At 43.5% G+C, this 23,932-nt stretch overlaps 1 protein-coding gene across 1 annotated transcript; it reads left to right on the forward strand.

Annotated features, from left to right (window-relative positions):
* Positions 1 to 9,631: 9,631 nt before the first annotated feature.
* LOC147989942 (uncharacterized) lies at positions 9,632 to 17,869 on the forward strand. The gene is made up of 4 exons (XM_087536628.1): positions 9,632 to 9,934; positions 11,547 to 11,621; positions 11,699 to 11,987; positions 17,688 to 17,869. Exons 1-4 carry the CDS (start codon positions 9,641 to 9,643, stop codon positions 17,867 to 17,869), a joined length of 840 nt encoding a protein of 279 aa, XP_087392754.1. The 5' UTR covers positions 9,632 to 9,640.
* The last annotated feature ends 6,063 nt before the right edge of the window (positions 17,870 to 23,932 follow it).

The following is a 23,932-nucleotide window of genomic DNA, read 5'->3' on the forward strand; positions in this document are numbered from 1 at the left end:
TTCTTTCGCTAACGGAGCTCACAAGTTTTCTACTTTAAGTTTTGTGTTGTGAAGTTTTCAAGTTATGGGTGAATTCTTGTGATGGATTATGGAACAAGGAGTGGCAAGATCCTAAGCTTGGGGATGCCCATGGCACCTCCAAGATAATCCAAGGACACCGAAAAGTCAAAGCTTGGGGATGCCCCGGAAGGCATCCCCTCTTTCGTCCACTTCCATCGGTAATTTACTTGGAGCTATATTTTTATTCACCAACATGATATGTGTTTTGCTTGGAGCGTCTTGTATTATCTGTGTATTTTATTGTTAGTGTGCCACAATCATCCTTGCTGTACACACCTTTTTAGAGAGCCATACATGAATTTGAATTTGATGGAATACTCTATGTGCTTCACTTATATCTTTTGAGCTAAGTAATTTTGCTCTATGTGCTTCACTTGGAATTTTTAGAGCACGGTGGTGGATTTGTTTTAAAGAAACTATTGATATCTCATGCTTCACTTAAATTATTTTGAGAGTCTTAATAGCATGGTAATTTGCTTAATAATAACATCCTTGGTATTCAAGATTTGTGAAACTTTCTTTTGAGTGTGTTGAATACTAAGAAAAGCTGGATGCTTGATAATTGTTTTGAGATGTGGAGGTAGTAATATCAAAGTCATGCTAGTAGAGTAATTGTGAATTTGAGAAGTGCTTGATTTAAAGTTTGCAAGTCCCGTAGCATGCACGTATGGTAAACATTACGCAACAAATTTGAAACATGAGGTGTTATTTGATTGTCCTCCTTATGAGTGGCGGTCAGGGACGAGCGATGGTCTTTTCCTACCAATCTATCCCCCTAGGAGCATGCGCATAATACTTTCGTTTTTGATGGCTTGTAGATTTTTTCAATAAGTATATGAGTTCTTTATGACTAATGTTGAGTCCATGGATTATACGCACTCTCACCCTTCCATCCTTGCTAGCCTCTTTGGTACCGTGCATTGCCCTTTCTCACATCGAGAGTTGGTGCAAACTTCGCCGGTGCATCCAAACCCCGTGATATGATACGCTCCGTCACACATAAACCTCCTTATATCTTCCTCAAAACAGCCACCATACCTACCTATTATGGCATTTCCATAGCCATTCCGAGATATATTGCCATGCAACTTTCCACCATCCAGTTTATCATGACACATTCATCATTGTCATATTGCCTAGCATGATCATGTAGTTGACATAGTATTTGTGGCAAAGCCACCGTTCATAATTTTCATACTTGTCACTCTTGATTCATTGCATATCCCGGTACACCGCCGGAGGCATTCATATAGAGTCATACTTTATTCTAGTATCGATTTGTAATCATTGAGTTGTAAATAAATAGAAGTGTGATGATCATCATTAATAGAGCATTGTCCCAAAAAAAGGGCAAATGAAAAAAAAGAGAAAGGCCAAATAAAAAAAAGAAGGCCCAAAAAAAGAAAATAAATAAAAAGGGGCATTGCTACTATTCCTTTTTTCCACATGTGTGCTTCAAAATAGCACCATGTTCTCACTTTCATATACTAGTGGGAATTTTCATTATATAACTTGGCTTGTATATTCCAACAATGGGCCTCCTCAAGTGCCCTAGGTCTTCATGAGAAAGCAAGTTGGATGCACACCCACTTAATTAGTTTCTTTTGTTGAGCTTTCATACATTTATAGCTCTAGTGCATCCGTTGCATGGCAATCCCTACTCCTTGCATTAACATCAATCGATGAGCATATCCATAGCCCATTGATTATCCTCGTTGATGTGAGACTTTCTCCTTTTTTGTCTTCTCCACATAACCCCCATCATTATTCTATTCCACCTATAGTGCTATATCCATGGCTCACGCTCATGTATTGCGTGAAAGTTTATGAGTTTGAAATTATTAAGGTATGAAACAATTGCTTGGCTTGTCATCGGGGTTGTGCATGATGAGAGCATTCTTGTGTGACGAAAATGGAGCATGACTAAACTATATGATTTTGTAGGGATGAACTTTCTTTCGCCATGTTACTTTAAGAAAACATAATTGCTTTGTTGGTTTGCTTGAAGTATTATTATTTTTATTTCAATATGAACTTTTGTCTTGCATATCCCTAATGTGAATATTCATACCACAATTAAGAAGATTTGCATTGAAATTATGCCAAGTAGCACTCTGCATCAAAAATTCTCTTTTTATCATTTACCTACTCGAGGACGAGCAGGAATTAAGCTTGGGGATGCCTGATATGTCTCCAACGTATCTATAATTTTTGATTGCTCCATGCTATATTATATACTGTTTTGGACTATATTGGGCTTTATTTTCCACTTTTATATTGTTTTAGGGACTAACCTATTAACCGGAGGCCCAGCCTAGAATTGTTGTTTTTTTTGCCTATTTTAGTGTTTTGAAGAAACGGAATATCAAACGGAGTCCAAACGGAATAAAACCTTCGGGAACGTGATTTTCTCACCGAACGTGATCGAGGAGACTTGCAGCCTGCTCCAAGGAACAAAAGAGGCGGTCACGAGGGTGGGGGGCGCGCCCCCTGCCTCGTGGGCCCCTCGGAGCTCCACCGATGTACTCCTTCCTCCTATATATACCTACGTACCCCCAAACAAACAGAGGAGGAGCCAAAAACCTAATTCCACCACCGCAACTTTATGTATCCATGAGATCCCATCTTGGGGCCTGTTCCGGAGCTCCGCCGGAACAGGGCCATCATCACGGAGGGCTTCTACATCATCATAGCCTCTCCGATGAAGTGTGAGTAGTTTACCTCAGACCTTCGGGTCCATATTTAGTAGCTAGATGGCTTCTTCTCTCTCTTTGAATCTCAATAAAAAGTTCTCCCCCTCTCTCGTGGAGATCTATTTGATGTAATCTTCTTTTTATGGTGTGTTTGTTGAGATCGATGAATTGTGGGTTTATGATCAAGTCTATCTATGAATAATATTTGAATCTTCTCTGAATTCTTTTATGTATGATTGGTTATCTTTGCAAGTCTCTTCGAATTATCCGTTTGGTTTGGCCAACTAGATTGGTAGTTCTTGCCATGGGAGAAGTGCTTAGCTTTGGGTTCGATCTTGCGGTGTCCTTTCCCAGTGACAGAAGAGGCAGCAAGGCACGTATTGTATCGTTGCCATCGAGGATAACAAGATGGGGTTTATTTCATATTGCATGAATTTATCTCTCTACATCTTGTCATCTTGCTTAAAGCGTTACTCTGTTTTTAACTTAATACTCTAGATGCATGCTGGATAGCGGTCGATGAGTGGAGTAATAGTAGTAGATGCAGAATCGTTTCGGTCTACTTGTCACGGATGTGATGCCTATATACATGATCATGCCTAGATATTCTCATAACTATGCTTAATTCTATCAATTGCTCAACAGTAATTTGTTTACCCACCGTAGAATACTTATGCTCTTGAGGGAAGCCACTAGTGAAACCTATGGCCCCCGGTCTATTCTCATCATATCAATTTCCATTACTTTAATCTTGCTTTGCTTTTTTACTTTGCCTTTACTTTTCACTTTGCATCTTTATACCAAAAAAACCAAAAATATTATATCTATCAGATCTCACTCTCGTAAGTGACCGTGAAGGGATTGACAAGCCCTAATCGCGTTGGTTGCGAGTAGCTATCGTTTTGTGCAGGTACGAGGGACTTGAGCGTGGCCTCCTACTGGATTGATACCTTGGATCTCAAAATCTGAGGGAAATACTTACGCTACCCTGCTGCATCATCCTTTCCTCTTCGAGGAAATCCAACGCAAGCTCAAGAGGTAGCATTCCACTTCCCAAAATCTCAGACTACCCAGAGGTTGAGCACAACGATATTCTACGCACGTTCAAATATGATCATGGTGATAGTTTGAAGGAAATATGCCCTTGAGGCAATAATAAAGTTGTTATTTATATTTCCATATATCATGATAAATGTTTACTATTCATGCTATTAACCGGAAACTTAGTACATGTGTGAATACATAGACAAACAAAGTGTCACTAGTATGCCTCTACTTGACTAGCTCATTGAATCAAAGATGGTTAAGTTTCCTAACCATAGACATGATTTGTCATTTGATTAGCGGGATCACATCATTAGAGAATGATGTGATCGACTTGACCCATTCCGTTAGCTCAACATTTGATCGTTTAGTATATTGCTATTGCTTTCTTCATGACTTATACATTTTCCTATGACTATGAGATTATGCAACTCCCGAATACCGGAGGAACACTTTGTGTCTACCAAACATCACAATGTAATTGGGTGATTATAAAGGTGCTCTACAGGTGTCTCCGATGGTACTTGTTGAGTTGTCATAGATCGAGATTAGGATTTGTCACTCCGATTGTCGGAGAGGTATCTCTGGGCCCTCTTAGTAATGCACATCACTATAAGCCTTGCAAGCAATGCAACTAATGAGTTAGTTGTAGGATGATGTATTACGGAACGAGTAAAGAGACTTGCCGGTAACGAGATTGAACTAGGTATTTAGATACCGACGATCGAATCTCGGGCAAGTAACATACCGATGACAAAGGGAACAACGTATGTTGTTATGCGGTTTTGACCGATAAAGATCTTCGTAGAATATGTAGGAACCAATATGAGCATCTAGGTTCTGCTATTGGTTATTGACCGGAGATGAGTCTCGGTCATGTCTACATAGTTCTCAAACCCGTAGGGTCCGCATGCTTAACGTTCGGTGACGATCGGTATTATGAGTTTATGTGTTTTGATGTACCAAAGGTAGTTCGGAGTCCCGGATGTGATCGCGGACATGACGAGGAGTCTTGAAATGGTAGAGACATAAAGACTGATATATTTGATGGCTATATTTGGACACTGGAAGGGTTTCGGGTGATCTCGGAGAAACTGGAGTGCCGGAGGGGTTACCGGAACCCCCCGGGGACTAATGGGCCTTGATGGGCCCTACTGGAGAGAGAGAGAGATGGGCCGACGAGGGCAGGCCGCACACCCCCTCCGCTTGAGTCCGAATAGGACAAGGAAAGGGGGTGGGGGCGGTGCCCCCCTTGCCTTTCCCCTCTCCCACTCCTTCCTTCCCCCTCCTATTGGGAATAGGATAGGGGAGTCCTACTCCCACTAGGAGGAGGAGGACTCCTCTTGGCGCACCCTGCTAGGGCCGGCCGGCCTCACCCCTTGCTCCTTTATATACGGGGGCAGGGGGCACCCCATGGACACACAAGTTGATCTTTGATCTTTTAGCCGTGTGCGGTGTCCCCCTGCACCATAATCCACCTCGGTCATATCGTAGCGATGCTTAGGTGAATCCCTGCGTCGGTAGCTTCATCAACACCATCATCACGCCGTCGTGCTGATGGAACTCTCCCTCGAAGCTGTACTGAATCATGAGTTCAAGGGACGTCACCGAGCTGAACATGTGCAGATCACGGAGGTGCCATACGTTCGGTACTAGGATCGCTCGATCGTGAAGACATACGACTACATCAACCACGTTGTCATAACACTTCCGCTTACGGTCTATGAGGGTACATAGACAACACTGTCCTCTCTCGTTGTTATGCATCACCATGATCTTGCGTGTGCGTAGGATTTTTTTTTAAATTACTACGTCCCCAACAGTGGTACCAGAGCCAGGTTTATGCATAGATGTTATATGCACGAGTAGAACACAAAGGAGTTGTGGGCGTGGGTATATACATATTGCTTGCCGTCACTAGTTGATTCTTGATTCAGCGGCATTGTTGGATGAAGCTGCCCAGACCGACATTACACGTACGCTTACGCGACACTGGTTCTACTGACGTGCTTTGCACACAGGTGGCTAGTGGGTGTCTGTTTCTCCAGCTTTAGTTGAATCGGATTCAATGAACATGGTTCTTTTTGAAGATCAAAAAGAAATCACTATATCTCGTTGTGGTTTTTGATGCGTAGGTAAGAACGGTTCTTGCTCAGCCCGTAGTAGCCACGTAAAACTTGCAACAACAAAGTAGGGGATGCCTAACTTGTTTTTGCAGGGCATGTTGTGATGTGATATGGTCAAGACATGATGCTAAATCTTATTGTATGTGATGATCATGTTTTGTAACACAGTTTTCGGCAACTGGCAGGAGCCATATGGTTGTCACTTTATTGTATGAAATGTAATCGCCACGTAATTGCTTTACTTTATCACTAAGCGGTAGCGATAGTCGTAGAAGCAATAGTTTGCGAGATGACAACGATGCTTCGATGGAGACCAAGGTGTCAAGCCAGTGACGATGGTGATTATGATGATGCTTTGGAGATGGAGATCAAAGGCATGAGATGATATGGCCATATCATATCACTTATATTGATTGCATGTGATGTTTATCTTTTATGCATCTTATTTTGTTTAGATCGATGGTAGCATTATAAGATGATCTCTCACTAAATTTCAAGGTATAAGTGTTCTCCCTGAGTATGTGCCGTTGCGAAAGTTTTTCGTTCTGAGACACCACGTGATGATCGGGTGTCATAAGCTCTACGTTCACATACGACGGGTGCAAGCCAGTTTTGCACACGCAGAATACTCGCGTTAAACTTGACGAGCCTAACATATGCAGATATGACGTCGGAACACTGAGACCGAAAGGTCGAGCATGAATCATATAGTAGATATGATCAACATAGTGATGTTCACCATTGAAAATTACTCCATCTCACGTGATGATCGGACATGGTTTAGTTGATATGGATCACATGATCACTTAGATGATTAGAGGGATGTCTGTCTAAGTGGGAGTTCTTAAGTAATTTGATTAATTGAACTTTTATTTATCATGAACTTAGTACCTGATAGTATTTTGCATATCTATGTTGTTGTAGATAGATGGCCCGTGCTGTTGTTCCGTTGAATTTTAATGCGTTCCTTGAGAAAGCAAAGTTGAAAGATGATGGTAGCAATTACACGGACTGGGTCCATAACTTGAGGATTATCCTCATTGCTGCACAGAAGAATTACGTCCTGCAAGCACCGCTAGGTGCGAAACCCGCTGCAGGAGCAACGCCAGATGTTATGAACGTCTGGCAGAGCAAAGCTGATGACTACTCGATAGTTCAGTGTGCCATGCTTTACGGCTTAGAACCGGGAGTTCAATGATGTGTTGAACGTCATGGAGCATATGAGATGTTCCAGGAGTTGAAGTTAATATTTCAAGCAAATGACCGGACTGACAGATATGAAGTCTCCAATAAGTTCTACAGCTGCAAGATGGAAGAGAATAGTTCTGTTAGTGAACATATACTCAAAATGTTTGGGTATAATAATCACTTGATTCAACTGGGAGTTAATCTTCCGGATGATAGTGTCATTGATAAAATTCTTCAATCACTGCCACCAAGCTACAAGAGGTTCGTGATGAACTATAATATGCAATGGATGGATAAGACTATTTCCGAGATCTTCGCGATGCTAAAGGCTGTGGAGGTAGAAATCAAGAAGGAGCATCAAGTGTTGATGGTCAACAAGACCACCAGTTTCAAGAAAAAAGGGCAAAAGGGAAGAAGGGAACTTCAATAAGAACGTCAAGCAAGTTGCTACTCAAGTGAAGAAGCCCAGGTCTGGACCTAAGCCTAAGACTGAGTGCTTCTACTGCAAAGGGATTGGTCACTGGAAGCGGAACTGCCCCAAGTATTTGGCGTATAAGAAGGATGGCAAGGTGAACAAAGGTATATGTCATATACATGTTATTGATGTGTACCTTACTAATGCTCGCAGTAGCACCTGGGTATTTGATACTGGTTCTATTGCTAATATCTGCAACTCAAAACAGGGACTACGGATTAAGCGAAGATTGGCTAAGGACGAGGTGACTATGCGCGTGGGAAATGGTTCCAAAGTCGATGCGATCGCGGTCGGCACACTACCTCTACATCTACCTTCGGAATTAGTTTTAGACCTGAATAATTGTTATTTGGTGCCAGCGTTGAGCATGAACATTATATCTGGATCTTGTTTGATGCGAGACGGTTATTCATTTAAATCTGAGAATGATGGTTCTTCTATTTATATGGGTAATATCTTTTATGGTCATGCACCTTTGAAGAGTGGTCTATTTTTGATGAATCTCGATAGTAGTGATACACATATTCATAATATTGAAGCCAAAAGATGCAGAGTTGATACTGATAGTGCAACTTATTTGTGGCACTGCCGTTTATGTCATATTGGTGTAAAATGCATGAAGAAAGTCCATTCTGATGGACTTTTGGAATCACTTGATTATGAATCACTTGGTACTTGCGAACCATGCCTCATGGGCATGATGACTAAAGCGCCGTTCTCCAAAACAATAGAGCGAGCAACATATTTGTTGTAAATCATACATACTGATGTATGTGGTCCGATGAATATAGAGGCTCGTGGCGGGTATCATTATTTTCTCACCTTCACAGATGATTTAAGCAGATCTGGGTATATCTACTTAATGAAACACAAGTCTGAAACATTTGAAAGGTTCAAAGAATTTCAGAGGGAAGTGGAAAATCATCATAACAAGAAAATAAAGTTTCTACGATCTAATCGTGGAGGAGAATATTTGAGTTACGAGTTTGGTCTTGATTTGAAATAATGCGGAATAGTTTCGCAACTCACGCCACCCGGAACACCATAGTGTAATGGTGTGTCCGAACGTCGTAATCGTACTTTACTAGATATGGTGCGATCTATGATGTCTCTTACACCTTGTTTGGAAGTTGATATTGGGCCTTAGAATTAGACATTGCCATTGGTCTGGCCCGAATGTCGTTGTTTGGATGGCTATGGCATTCGACATTGGGAACGGGCTCGAATATTGGCCCAACCGCGGCAAACCGTGCGCCTTCCCTTCTCCAATTCGGAGCCCCAGCTGTGGATATTGCCTTTAATTCGCTAGCGAGAGAACCTCCCCGCCAAAGATAACGCTTCGTTCCTGCTCGACCAAAGGAAAGAGGCGCGAGCGACGGTATGATTCAGGAACTCGAACGGTGGCGCAGGTGAGATCCCTCCCCATCCTCCTCCCCCTCGTCCTGCCCATCCCCGGCGAGGGTCCGGTCATCCCCATCCTGCTCCCTCCCCGTGCCAATCCTGTACCCGCCCTCTCTCACACCGTCTCAGCAGCGATGCCGACCGAGGTGCTCTGTCTCCATGGCGGCGGTGGCTGTCTTTTGCCTACCATGGCAAGAGCCCCCCTCGCTCCCCTACCTAGTAGTGCTTGAAACCACATCTGGACCGCCCCTGGTCTCCTCCCACTTCCTCATCCAGAACCCTAGAAATCTTCTCTGATGCCAATTTCTCTGCCCCTTGCATGTCACTTGGTGGGTGTATGGATCCTTCTCAGCAGCCCAATTCAAGGTATGTAATGTTCATAGGTGTTTGTGATGTCGATCCAAATCTGGCTATAGATGTTTGTGTTCTGGTAATGGCATTAGGAATTGTAGGTGTTTTAGATCTGTAATGTTGTTGCAATCAACAATTATGTTTGTGGTGCTTATTTTACTATCTTGTATTACGTCTTCATAGTTGCAACTTGCTGTGCAATTTTACTGTTTGATGTTTGCTTGCTTAAATGGTCCAGTTTTATTGATTGATGGCAAATAACTAAATTATTATGTAGTTCCATCACAATAGATCAAGTAGAGATGATTTCATACATAGCTGAAGAGAACAAAAGGAGAAAGAGGAAAAGGATAATCTTGACAGAACTTTACTTCGAATCGGTACTTCTTGGAATGGCATACCTTATTTCACAAAGAGCACCACGTGGATTAGGTAGTTTTAGTGATGATGAGCAGAAGCACACACTTAGGAAGTATTTGTTGAAAGAAATGTATGATGGCTCAGAAGTGGCATGCTATGATCAGCTACGTTTAACAAAAAGAAATTTTCATGATTTGTGCACCATGTTGCGTGAGAGGTGTGGTATAATTGATAGTGTGTATGTGGCTGTGGAAGAAAAGGTTGCCATGTTCTTGCTAGTAGTGGGTCATGTTCTGAAAATGAGGTTGCTTCGAGGCACATACAAGCGGTCTTTGGGGACTATAAGTACTCACTTTTCCAAAGTGTTAAGAGCCATTCTATCTATGCACGGGGAGTACATTAAGCTTCCGGATGCTAATGTTCAATCTCCTGATGATTACAAACGGAAGTGGTTTGGTGCTGCACTAGGAGTATTAGATGGCTATCATGTAGATGTTTCCGTTCCTGTGGCTTTGCAAGGGAGGTACATGAATAGAAAGCAAGATGTCACTACTAACATGCTGGGTGTGGTGGACTAGAACATGAAATTTCTCTATGTCTTACCTGGCTGGGAGGGTTCCGCTTCAGACTCTTGAGTCCTACGCGACTCTATGAGAACTAATCGCCAAGATGCATTTGTTGTACCTCATGGTATGGTTTTTCTCTTGGCATTTTGTTCTCTTAAATTTCGTATGCTACAACCAACCTAACCGACCTGTCTAAAAATAGGAAGATATTACTTGGCTGATGCTGGTTACACGAATGCACCTGGATTTCTAACTCCATTCAGATCCACTCGGTATCACTTGAAAGAGTGGGCAGCAAGCCAGCAATGACCCCAAAACGCTAAAGAGCTATATAACTTGCGCCACTCTCGTGCTGGAAATGTAGTAGAGAGAACTTTTGGGTTGTGGAAGAAGAAGTGGGCTATTCTTCGCACTCAAAGTTTCTTTGACATAAAGGACCAGGTACATGTGTCCATTTGGTTTTCAATAAGAGGCATAACAGAGGGGAAAATATTTACTTAAATAAAACATTCTTGCAGATCCGAATCATTAATGATTGTTGTGTGTTACACAACTTTGCGAGGGATAGGCAACATATGATGGATGACTTATTGCTGCAGGAAGTGGATAATGAAATAGCTTCTCAGCCAATTGAGGCTGATGATGCAAATTCAATTACAAGTGTTCAAGTCAGTAATGCATGGACGAACTTCAGGAACCAACTATCCAATGACATGTTTGCTGAATATGTAGTGCCGCATGCAAATTTACAGAAGTAGTATGGAATAGCAAGATGATGTCTTTTGTTTGGTGCTAGCTAGATGATGGATTAGCAACATGATGTCCTTTATTTTGTGCTAGCTAGATGATTGATTAGCAACATGAAGTCTTTTCTTTTGTGCTAGCTAGATGTTATGTTCTCTTTTGTGCATAGCTATTGGATGGTGACTTTTGGATATTTTGTACATCATCATCATTAGAAAGCAATTAATATATGTTCTCTTTTGTTTGTCAATTTTTATTCAAATTTTTTACTTGTAGCACCATGGTTGAAGAAACAAAGAAGTTTAGTAGATATTGCTTGACATGGAATGATGAGATGGATAAAGTTTTGTTGGATGTCTTCGTTGGACATCACAACAGAGGTGATCAGGCCCAAAATGGATGGAAGCCACATGTCTACACTGCTGCTATAAAGGCAATACATGACAAGTGTGGATTGCATGTCACAAAGGACAAAATATGTGCAAGGATGAAGACTTTGGACAAGCATTATGCTACAATTAGCAAGATTCTTTATTAGAATGGATTTGGTTGGGATTGGGTCAATAACAAGCTACTCATGGATAGTGATGATGTATGGAACAAATATGTTGAGGTAAAAAAATGATGTTTAATTTATTTAGCCTATGTCTTATATATAAATGCAAGTGATTTACTTTTATGCGTGTACAGGCTAATGCGAAGGCAGCTTGTTACAAGAACAAAGAAGTGAAGAATTGGGAGGCAATCTGCACAATATACTCCAAAGATCATGCAACCGGTGAAGGTGCAATGACAGGTGCCGAAAGTGAAGCACAACCAACAGATCCAGATGTAGTAGACATCGAAGCCTCTCCAGAATTGCCACAAAAAAGGGAGCGAACGGGCGATGCTATCTTGTGCATGCTTGGAGACATGAAGGGTTCTTTCCAAGATGCTTTGAAGTCACTTGAGCCATTAGAACTGCCTAAGGTTACTGTCGGTGTCAAAACCGGCGGATCTCGGGTAGGGGGTCCTGAACTGTGCGTCTAAGGTGGATGGTAACAGGAGGCAGGGGACACGATGTTTTACCCAGGTTCGGGCCCTCTTGATGGAGGTAAAACCCTACGTCCTGCTCGATTAATATTGATGATATGGGTAGTACAAGAGTAGATCTACCACAAGATCGGAGAGGCTAAACCCTAGAAGCTAGCCTATGGTATGATTGTTTGTATATATCTATCGACTAGCCTGGCCTCGGTTTATATAATGCACCAGAGGCCTAGGATAACAAGAGTCCTAGCCGAATACGCCGGTGGGGAGGAGTCTTTGTCTTGATCGCCAAGTCTTGTGGAATCTTCCTTGTATGCGGCAGCTGTCCGAACTGGCCCATGAGTATATGGCCATGGGGGTCCTCGGCCCAATCCAACTGATCGGGAGACAATGTGATGAGTACCCCCTAGTCCAAGACACCGTCAGTAGCCCCCTGAACCGGTCTTCAAGTTAGGGACGCTCCTCGATTCTTCCGAACTGTTCTTCATCTTCGGTTGACGGTCTTGAAAACTTGTTCAACAAATCTTCTCATCTTCGATCTTGAGGATCGCCGAAATGCATTTGGTGAGTTTACACGTCGGGTATCCGAGGAGCCCCTTTAAGTTTACGGCCGTTATCAATGCCTTGTTATTTTTATGCCACACCTCGGGTTTGAAGTTATTCCCGGGAGGTAGTGTCCTCTTTCGTCCAAGCTCTAACGCCGGACTGCATTCGTGGTATCTTTCGCATCCAAGCACCAATGCCAGACCGCTTCCGAGCTCCAACGCCGGAATGTATCCGAGCTCCAACGCCGGACTATGTCCAAGCTCCAACGCCGGACTGTATCCGAGCTCCAACACCGGACTATATCCGAGCTCCAACGCCGGACAGTGTCCCAGCTCCAACGTCGGACTATATCCGAGGTGTCATATCACCTTGGTTCAAAAAAGTTGAAGGAGTTTAGCCGAGCTTAATGCCGGAAATGCCCTCTATGGAGCCAGCCACTAGCGCCCGAGCTTTATGCTGGACTGCTTCCGAGGTGGTGCACCACCCCGACTGTGGGTCGATTTTTTGTCAATATTTTTTATTATTGCAATTTATTCTCTGCTGAGATATATAGCCAGTAGCCCTCAAGGTGTGTATCGGTCTAAAACCCAAGATGCACCTGAAGGATGACGTAAGACCGCTGATCCTAGTAGCCGCTGAGACTCAGGTTGATTTGCAAAATCGGCCTGAGGATCAAGTCCAAGCTCGGCAGAATACTTCGGGACACTAAAAGCGGCATGCTCAGTCCTCGAGACTCAGGTTGGGTGCGGCCGACCAACCTGAGGATCAAAATCTCCTCAGAAACTATATTGCACATAAAATTTTCTGCATTGGAAAAGCAATGCAGTAGCCCCCGAGACACTGGTCGGGTGGCAACACCAGATCAGGGGATCGATGTGCCCCTTTAATATTTGTAAATAATAAGCCCGAAGCCCAGTAGCCCCCGAGCCTTAATGAGGGCACGGGTGGCCGAATTAAGGATCAATATCCATAGTAAAATCACAAATTATGTGTAATGACTCTATGTATCCAAGTGCTTTACGTCATTAATGCTCAGATCCGCATTGTACAAAACTTTGTTAACCGACCATCGGCTTCCACCTCCTCGGCCAGTAGCCGAGGAGTGTTTGTCCTACTTTATAAAACCTTTATGAGGGCAAAGATTTACAACAAACAAGGCAATCTGGCCATACGGTTTTATAAACAAAGGTACGCAGAGAGTTATATTACTGTTTAACAGAAGAAATGTCTTCCAAAGAAAATAGTCCCGCTATCGGTTCCTTTGTTTGGGTTGTCATGCTAAGCATGATCATTAAACCTCAGCTCTAATGTAAGAGCAAAATATCGAGGATTTAGTTTGGGAGGCCAGTTAATAGCCCCCGGTAGTGTTTGGCGACAGTTGGGGTCAAGCCGTAAACACTTCGGCCAATGTTATGAACGGCCCGTCATTTAACAAAACGGAACGTAGGAAGCAAGTGCAGGAGCCGGGCAACCCAACTATTGACCGAAGACACAATTCGAAACCGATGCATATATAGCAATATCTGAGAATGTTTTTGCCGAATCCCTCAAGGTGTCCGGCGTTGCACTGCGAGACTAATGCTGGAAAAGCACAAATAGTTTAAAAGTGCCAAAAAGCTTGGAAAACCAAGAAACGTCAGTAAAAACATGACGTCCGAACAATATCAAGTGTTCGGTGCCAATCTGAAAGTTGGTCTTAGAAAAAAGAAGTGCTTCTGTCGTGCTTTAACATGATATATCCTATCTCAAGACTTCGAGCGGGTCAGCCTACGGCTTCAACCTCCTATCCCGAGGGCGGTGTACTTCTCATCAGGCCAGTTTAGCAAACTAAACTATAGCGGCTTTGAGAGAGAAATTAGGCTCCCCGGCTAGTGACCGCACACTCGTGTCAAAAAAAGGAGTGATAAATAATAATAATAAAACTTTTCAACGACTAAGAAGAAGAACACTTATTATAAAATGGCTCAAATAAACTTAAGGGCCCGCAAGTGACTTGAGTAAAAGAATGATTCCATGTACCGAAGTACTTATATCATATCTATGTTCAACCGAACTTCAAACGCGTCTTAACCGACCGTCAACTTCTCCCTCTTCGGTCAAGGACCGAAGAGTGTTATGTACTCCATCTGTCGAGAATATCGATGGTGTTTCCAATAACCAAGCAATCAGGCCATAAGGCTAAAACAGACAAAGCGCGCTCAAGGAACTTATGCTATATTACTGCAAAGTGTAAGAAGCATCTTCGAAGAAAATAGTACCCCCACCGATACCTTTCTTCGGCACTCGTTGTTATTATGAGAATTGTGCAATAGATTTTTTGTACTCATGAGTTCCATTGTGTGCCGACCATGATTGAAAACAAAAAGAGCGCTAGCTTTCGGCTTCACCCAGTCTGAGGTCAGAGCTCGGAGGACCCGGTCGTGACAATCGCAGAGGTGCTCCCTTTACTCCCTAGCCGAACAATCGGGAACGTAGGGGTAAGCACAGGAGCCAGGCAACCCAGCTTGCAAATCGCTCAAGTCAATATGGTGCATATTGTGGCGTAATACATGAACAAGGAATGAAGCCGTACAAGTATAATCATATGCAAGAGGAAAAGCTTCATAAAGGAAGCCCACAAATAAACGGGGTATTTGAATATGTGTGTCACAAACAAAGTTTGGACAAGAAAATTTTTTTACAAGCAACTTTTTCCCAAAAAAGTATAATGCTTGGTCGAACCGAACACAAGTTAAAAATTAAAACTTTGAGCATGAAAGCGACTTAGCTGGTTAATGTGTTCGGCAGTGATGACATGGTCCGAGCTTGATGCGGGACAAGGTTCCATCCCCCAAGCCGGTCCCGAGGTGGCGGAGCGGAGAGCTCGACATGCCGAAGTGGTGACATAGCACGGTCAATGCAGACCGGCAGAGTGATGCAGAAGTCCCCAGATCATTTTCCTCTTCACAAAAAGTAGTGCAAATCGGAGATAATAGTAATAATAATAATTAAAAAAAATCGTTGCATAATAAATAATTTATGCAATGTGAGTAATAAAAGAAATATGGCCTGGCGCCGAAGTCATTGTCGATGCAGGGCGTCGGCGTGATGCGGTAAAGGCGTGGCAAAGCCTGAATTCACAGGTCGGTCCGAGTTCCGGATGCGGCGTTCGCCGGACTATGTACGGAAATTGACCGAACCACCACGCGACCGTCGTTAATGCGGCCATTATTTGATAGACCTGTATACAGATGATGGACAAACCAGAGTAATAATTCCTTGTGAAAAATAAACCCAAACAAGCAAAAAATACTAGGATTAATAGCACCTGGTTTATTTGTTGTAGCAATCGGAAGAAAGGTGACTCCCAAAATTGGGACTCGATCCGCACACCCATTGCCTGAATGGCGATAAAGCGGCGGTATGGCGATGCTGACAAAGGTTGGCTCGCCGAGGCAAAGCCCTTGATCCAGCTAACATGACGGAGCTGGTCGGCTAGAGACGCCGAAGTCTCCAGAGTAGGTTGATGAAGAGATGGCAAAGCCCCCGGGCCAGCCGAGATGTCAAAGCCTCGATGTCAGCCAATGAGTCGAAATGGGTCGGCGTGATGGACACCAGCTTGAAGAAGCAATAGTGCGGCCCTGCCGATGCAGGTTGTGACGTGGTCGATGCCGGCTTGATGAAGTGACCGTGCGGCGATGCCGGTATGCCCGCTCCGTGTAATCCATGGAGCGGCGATGTTGGTGATGATTTATCCTTCGTAATGCCGGACTCTTGTTCGGCTTGCCGAGATGATGATCCGAAGAAGTTGAGCTCGGCTAAAGTGACAACGTGTCTGGCGCGGGTCGGCAGCCGTGGAGTAATATTGCCGGACTGGTTTGACACCAGCATGATGTTGAAGATCATGTTCAAAAGATCTTAAAGTTAGTGGGGTGTGTTCGGGAACAAAACACAATACCCCATACAAAACTTCTTTCAAATGGGATGTCCGAAATCCCGTTCATAAAACAGATGAACTCGGGTCGGATTCGTTTTAGCGCAGAAAATAGATCCGAAAAGTGATGCACTAATTGGAAGGTTCCCAGAGTTTGGACGGTCGGATCGAGCTGAAATTTTGAGAGGTGGTAGATATAGGAATTCCGCAGCCGGTCAATGGTTGGATCTTCCAAAGGACGTCCGAGCTACAAGCTGGACACCACGCCCTAAAATCATCCAAATTCCCATCCAGATTTGACAGGGCTCCGGTATATCGTGGATTGACAGAGATTCCTCCATCCGAACTCGACGAAATTTTCCAGGGTTGTTATAGACCCAATTCCGCACAATTCCACCAAAGCGATCGTCAAAGCGGTACTCGAGGTGGTGGTGGCGGCAGATACGAGTTCGCTGTCCAAAAAAACAGCACGGTCGCTTGAGGGCAATGTTGACGTTGAGCCCCCGATCTCCATAGATAATTCCTCCGTGATCTTGATAGAGATCGGAGTTGATGTTTGATGAAGGCCCTCATCCGAACATGGTGATCCGAACACGGGGCGCAATTCTTGGTCGAACCAAGGTGACCAGTCAAACTGGTGACGAAGATCTGCAGGCGAGCCATCGATTCTTTTGTCGATCACACAGCGGAACTCTCAATGAAAGCACCAATGTCGGTGTCAAAACCGGCGGATCTCGGGTAGGGGGTCCCGAACTGTGCGTCTAAGGTGGATGGTAACAGGAGTTAGGGGACACGATGTTTTACCCAGGTTCGGGCCCTCTTGATGGAGGTAAAACCCTACGTCCTGCTTGATTAATATTGATGATATGGGTAGTACAAGAGTAGATCTACCACGAGACCGGAGAGGCTAAACCCTAGAAGCTAGCCTATGGTATGATTGTATGTATATATCTATCGACTAGCCTGGCCTCGGTTTATATAATGCACCAGAGGCCTAGGATAACAAGAGTCCTAGCCGAATACGCCGGTGGGGAGGAGTCTTTGTCTTGATCGCCAAGTCTTGTGGAATCTTCCTTGTATGCGGTAGCTGTCCGAACTGGCCCATGAGTATACGGCCATGGGGGTCCTCGGCCCAATCCAACTGATCGGGAGACGATGTGATGAGTACCCCCTAGTCCAGGACACCGTCAGTTACTCCTCCTCTTGAAATCATTGCTGCACTTGAAAAGATCCCGGACTTGGCTCGTTCAGACATGTTGCGAGCATATGGTAAACTCATCCTTAGTGAATGCTTATTCCAAGCGCTTATGGAGTTGCCCATGGAGTTTAGGAAGGAATGTCTGTTGATGCTCATTGAGAAGAACAACGTTTGACTAGCTTCAAGTGCTTATGTGTGGTTGCTTTGTTCCATGTAATGGCTATGAACTTGCTGGACTAGTTACTATGTTATTGTAATGATGAAAAACACATGTACTATGTGCTTCATTTCATCACACTTGAATTTCCTATGCTATTGTATGAGACTTGAGTTTCTTATGTTATGTGTTGTTGCTAGCTACGTGCTGCTGATCTTTAAGTGTTGCTGCTGTTGTATTAGTGCTGTTTTGGAAGTGCTGCTGTAGAAGTGCTGCTTCTGTTGTATATGTGTTGCTGCTGCTGCTTGATAAGTGTTGCTGTATATGTGCTGCTGCCATTGAATAAGTGCTGCTGTCAAATAAGTGTTGTATAATTGTTGTTTTTGGGTAAGTGTATCTAGTTTATAATTGCTGAATTTATTCTTCATATATATAGTTTCAAACATTACATGAAAGTTCAATTATCATGATATGATAAATGAGCAATTCCAATGTGGAGAATGACCATCCAAACAAGCTTCAGAATTGAGCCTCTCATCCAAATTCCAATTGGCAATTCTATGCACCACTACTAGGGAAAACCTTATACATAGAATCTTAGCAGCAGCGTGGCATAAAAACAGGCGCTGCTGCTAAGTAGTAGCAGCGCGGCTACGGAAAGCTCGCTACTGGTGCAAACTAGTGCGGAGACCGGCCGAGAGCACACCAATAACCACACATCGACAAGCATGTGCGGAGACCACCACCCTGCCTACGCAATTACCAGCTCCTGTAGTGCAGGGTGAGAGTGGCAGACGACATGATGATGGGGGTGCAATACTGCTGGCTGATGTAATTTGTCCTGTAGAACAGAGAATGGATGATGAGACGGAGGTCGACCCTATGGATTTCCTCAATACAAACGCGTATGACTGTGACATAGAATTGATGAGTCAACCATATGACGAATCGGGCTATCAGCTTGCTAATGAGGATATAGATGATATGCCCGGGCAGGAAGGTCGTAGTAGGGATTGCAAAAAGTCTCTCTTCATGAAATCCTCACAGGACACGCCTGAAGATGCCGCCTCAACACAGGCTCAACTATCCTAGCGCGAGGGTCGTACAGTACTTAGCCCGGGAACACTGGGGCAGGGGTTAAGGAAGGGTCTAGAAGGTGTGCCCAAGAAAAAGGAGAGAAAGAGATCGGGGAAGATAGCTTCCTCCAAATAAGCCAGAGCACATAGCAGCCAAACGATGCATTCTGAAGAGCGTGTACCCGTGAAAGGTGCGGCCATGTTCCATCTCACGGGCGAGCCGATGCTACCGCCGAAACCGTTGGAGGCACTATCAGGAGATCTCAGGAGACTGCACGACCATGTGCTGTCGACTGAGAAAAGCCTACTAGCCTCAAAGGATCCAGGATATCCAACATACGTGGCTCGTGTGCCTGAGGGGAAGTTCTACGTTGAGACACGGCCCACGGAGGTGTTCTTCCTGCGGTTTGACCATATCTTTGAGATGTTTCTGACAAGGCGGCTCGATTTTACAATCGTCCGCCTTTTTGCGCTACATATGAGCTCTGTCATGAACAATGAAGAAGTCTCGCAAATCTGTGTGGCGGATCCGTACTACATGCACGAGTCTTTCTTGAGTCTCGGCGACTTTGAGCGTGAAACTGCTAGGGACTACCTCCAAAACTTCATGGTACAAAATAAGGACCGGGAAATTGTCCTCGTGCCTTATCATCCAAAGTAAGTTTGTTTCGAACAACCCTTTCATACATTTCAATCATTCCATCTCTCTCTATGGGGAATAATTTGAGGTGTCTTTTCCCCGCAGCAACGGGCGCGCCGTCCTTATCGTTCTTTATCCGCAAGTCTCCCACGCCGTGTATTTTGACCCTTCCAGAGACTACGAGAAAAAAGACTACACCCACATAATGAATATTCTAGATGATGCTCTCCAAGGCTTCAGCTTTAGAGGTGGCCACATGCAGATCAGGAAACAAAGGAACAAGAAGATGGGTTTCGCGCCTAAAACTAACTTCTCCTGCATCCAAGTCCCAAAACCAAGCAAGAAGGATGGATTGTACATCCTCCATCTCATGATTCAGTTCAACACGGATCACCAAAAGCTTCGCATGAGAAGCAGAAATGATGATCATATCCACAAGTGGCTAGAATCTCCTGGAGAAGCGGATTATAAACTTAGAGATGACTTCCTTCGCATCCAAAGCGACATTGCGACGATCATCATGAAAGAAGTCGTCGATGAGAAGGGGATGTTCCACCATGGCCCTATATCGCGAGCTGACGTCCAAACTCGCATAGGCATGCAACGTCTAGAACTCACGCCGTTCAAGAAGCTAGGGTCCATGCTTGATGATATGGAAGGATGGAACTTCTAGTGATTTATGATGCTGATGATGATGATATGTGTCGGTTGAACTTGTATACTATTTGTAGCGATGCAACTTTGTGATGTCCATGATCCCTGCCGAACTTGCGTAACGCTAGTTTGTTAGTTTGCGTACGATGACCTGCGTACCTCTAGTTAATTAATTTGCGTACTGTATGTTGCATCTAGTTGCTAACCCTTTCTTTTTCGGTGTTCTCTAGTATATTTTGTTGCATATATATGATTGTACATCCTCTTCATGAACATGCATCTCTAACAGGTACCTAGTTTCTTAATGGTGAGATGGAACTGCTATGTCGTGTACAAAGGGAAGGTTCCGGGGGTGTACAACGAGTGGCATGAGTGTCAGGCGCATGTGAATGGGTTCTCGGATGCCAGCCATAAAGGCTTCAAAAGCAGACAAGAAGGAGAAGCTAGTTACTTGAGGTTCACGCTAGCGCGAGAGAGGACTCGTAACCGCCATCTCATGTACTGCATAGTTCCGCTCTCACTCATAGTGATAGCTCTTCTCGGGTATACCTTTGTTTAGATGGATGACGTTGTAGTTGCAAGTATTCGAGACTTGCATGTATCGCTATTTTCGACATGATGGCAAGATACCACTTTGTGTTGGATGATGATTATGACGAGACTATTTGTATGTATATGCTATGATTACATTTGTGGTCTCGCAGGCATTTGTATGTGTATCATGATGACATTTGTATGTGCTAAAGATTCTTCTATAAAGCCTGTTCAAATACAAAACAAATATGCCGAAAAAAACAAAAAACTACTAAAATTAGCAGTAGGGACTGGAGAAAAGTTAGCAGCAGCGTGGTTGTAGCAGTAGCGCGCACAGGGGAAGCGCGCTATAGCTATTAACAGCAGTGAGGTTCCTTTAAGCGCGCTGCTGCAACACTTGTGTAGCAGTAGCACGGGTGGACCAGCGCTACTGCTATACGTTAGCTGTAGCGCCTTATTAGTAGCGCCAGCCCCCGCGCTACTAAAAGGCCGAAAACCCGTGCTGCTGCTAGGCTTTTCCCTAGTAGTGCACATCCAAACAAGAGAATTCAGGTTCAATGTCAATATCAAAGTCAAGGAGATTTCATATTGGGCCCAATTCAATTCCATGGCCCTGAATATCAACATCCAAACAGAGTGTTACTGATTTATCGCTATCGTTTTAGGGTTATGCTTTAGAGACGGCTGCATTCACGTTAAATAGGGCACCATCTATATCCGTTGAGATGACGCCTTACGAACTGTGGTTTGGCAAGAAACCAAAGTTGTCGTTTCTAAATGTTTGGGGCTGCGATGCTTATGTGAAAAAGTTTCAACCTAATAAGCTCGAACCGAAATCGGAGAAATGTTTCTTCATAGGATACCCAAAGGAGACTGTTGGGTACACCTTCTATCACAGATCCGAAGGCAAGACATTCGTTGCTAAGAATGGATCCTTTCTAGAGAAGGAGTTTCTCTCAAAAGAAGTGAGTGGGAGGAAAGTAGAACTTGATGAGGTAACTGTACCTGCTCCCTTATTGGAAAGTAGTTCATCACAGAAATCTGTTCCTGTGACTCCTACACCAATTAGTGAGGAAGCTAATGATGATGATCATGTAACTTCATATCAAGTTACTACCGAACCTCGTAGGTCAACCCGAGTAAGATCCGCACCAGAGTGGTACGGTAATCCTGTTCTGGAGGTCATGTTACTTGACCATGACGAACCTACGAACTATGAGGAAGCAATGATGAGCCCAAATTCCGCAAAATGGCTTGAGGCCATGAAATAAGAGATGGGATCCATGTATGAGAACAAAGTGTGGACTTTTGTTGACTTGCCTGATGATCGGCAAGCCATCGAGAATACATAGATCTTCAAGAAGAAGACTCACGCTGACGGTAATGTTACTGTCTACAAAGCTCGACTTGTTGTGAAAGGTTTTTTACAAGTTCAATGAGTTGACTACGATGAGACTTTCTCACCTGTAGCGATGCTTACGTCCATCCGAATCATGTTAGCAATTGCCGCATTTTATGATTATGAAATTTGGCAAATGGATGTAAAGACTACATTCCTGAATGGATTTCTGGAAGAGGAGTTGTATATGATGCAACTTGAAGGTTTTATTGATCCAAAGGATGCTAACAAAGTGTGTAAACTCCAGCGATCCATCTATGGACTGGTGCAAGCATCTCGGAGTTGGAATAAACATTTTGATAGTGTGATCAAAGCACATGGTTTTGTACAGACTTTTGGAGAAGCCTGTATTTACAGGAAAGTGAGTGGGAGCTCTGTTGCATTTCTAATATTATATGTGGATGACATATTGTTGATTGGAAATGATATAGAATGTCTGGATAGCATAAAAGGATATTTGAATAAGAGTTTTTCAATGAAAGACCTCGGTGAAGCTGCTTATATATTAGGCATCAAGATCTATAGAGATAGATCAAGACACTTAATTGGACTTTCACAAAGCACAAACCTTGATAAAGTTTTGAAGAAGTTCAAATGGATCAAGCAAACAAAGGGTTCTTTCCTGTGTTACAAGGTGTGAATTTGAGTCAGACTCAATGCCCGGCCACTACAGAAGATAGAGAGAAAATGAACGGTGTTCACTATGCTTTAGCCATAGGCTCTATCATGTATGCAATGCTGTGTAGTGATACGTCTCCAACGTATCTATAATTTTTGATTGTTCCATGCTATTATATTATCTGTTTTGGATGTTAATGGGCTTATTTATACACTTTTATATTATTTTTGGGACTAACCTACTAACCCAAGGCCCAGTGCAAATTGCTGTTATTTTTGCCTATTTCAGTGTTTCTCAGAAAAGGGATATCAAACGGAATCCAAATGCAATGAAACCTTCGGGAGAGTTATTTTTGGAACAAACGTGATCCAGAGGACTTGGAGTGGATGTCAAGAAATCAACGAGGAGGCCACGAGGCAAGGACGTGATGCAGAATATTTATCTTGCACTGTTTATTTTGCAATCTTTACTTTAAATATATATCATAAAAATACCAAAATTATTTATCTTATTATTATTATTATTTCCATCAGATCTCACTCTCGTAAGTGTCCATGAAGGGATTGGCAACCCCTTTATCACATTGGTTGCGAGGTTCTTATTTGTTTGTGTAGGTACGAGGGACTTGCATGTAGTCTCCTACTGGATTGATACCTTGGTTCTCAAAAACTAAGGGAAATACTTATGCTACTTTGCTGCATCACCCTTTCCTCTTCAAGGGAAAACCAACACAGTGCTCAAGAGGTATCAAGAAGGATTTATGGCGCCGTTGTCGGGGAGATCTACGCACAAGTCAAGACATACCAAGTACCCACCACAAACTCTTATCCCTCGCATTACATTATTTTCCATTTGCCTCTCGTTTTCCTCTCCCTCACTTCACCCTTGCCGTTTTCGTTCGCCTCTTTTCCTCTCGCCTTCTTTTCGTTCGCCTCTTTTTATTCGCCATCTAAACAGCTTTGTTGATTTGTGTGATATGCAAAAGAAGAAAGATGTGGATAATGATATTTTTAAATTGAAGCTATTCCCATTTTCGCTTAGAGATCGTGCTAAAACTTGGTTTTAGTCTTTGCCTAAAAATAGTATCGATTCATGGAATAAGTGCAAAGATGCTTTTATCTCTAAGTATTTTCCTCCCGCTAAGATCATCTCTCTTAGA

The sequence above is a fragment of the Triticum urartu genome, chromosome 1A, assembly GCF_056163025.1.
Source record: "Triticum urartu cultivar PI428250 chromosome 1A, HENAU_Tu73, whole genome shotgun sequence".
Classification (NCBI taxonomy): domain Eukaryota; kingdom Viridiplantae; phylum Streptophyta; class Magnoliopsida; order Poales; family Poaceae; genus Triticum; species Triticum urartu.

Coding starts and splice junctions, on each gene's coding strand:
- LOC147989942 (XM_087536628.1), top strand. CDS start 9,641: ATGATTTCATACATAGCTGAAGAGAACAAAAGGAGAAAGAGGAAAAGG. Junction 9,935..11,546: donor GGTGTGGTATAATTGATAGT/GTGTATGTGGCT, acceptor ATTCTTTATTAG/AATGGATTTGGTTGGGATTG. Junction 11,622..11,698: donor TATGGAACAAATATGTTGAG/GTAAAAAAATGA, acceptor ATGCGTGTACAG/GCTAATGCGAAGGCAGCTTG.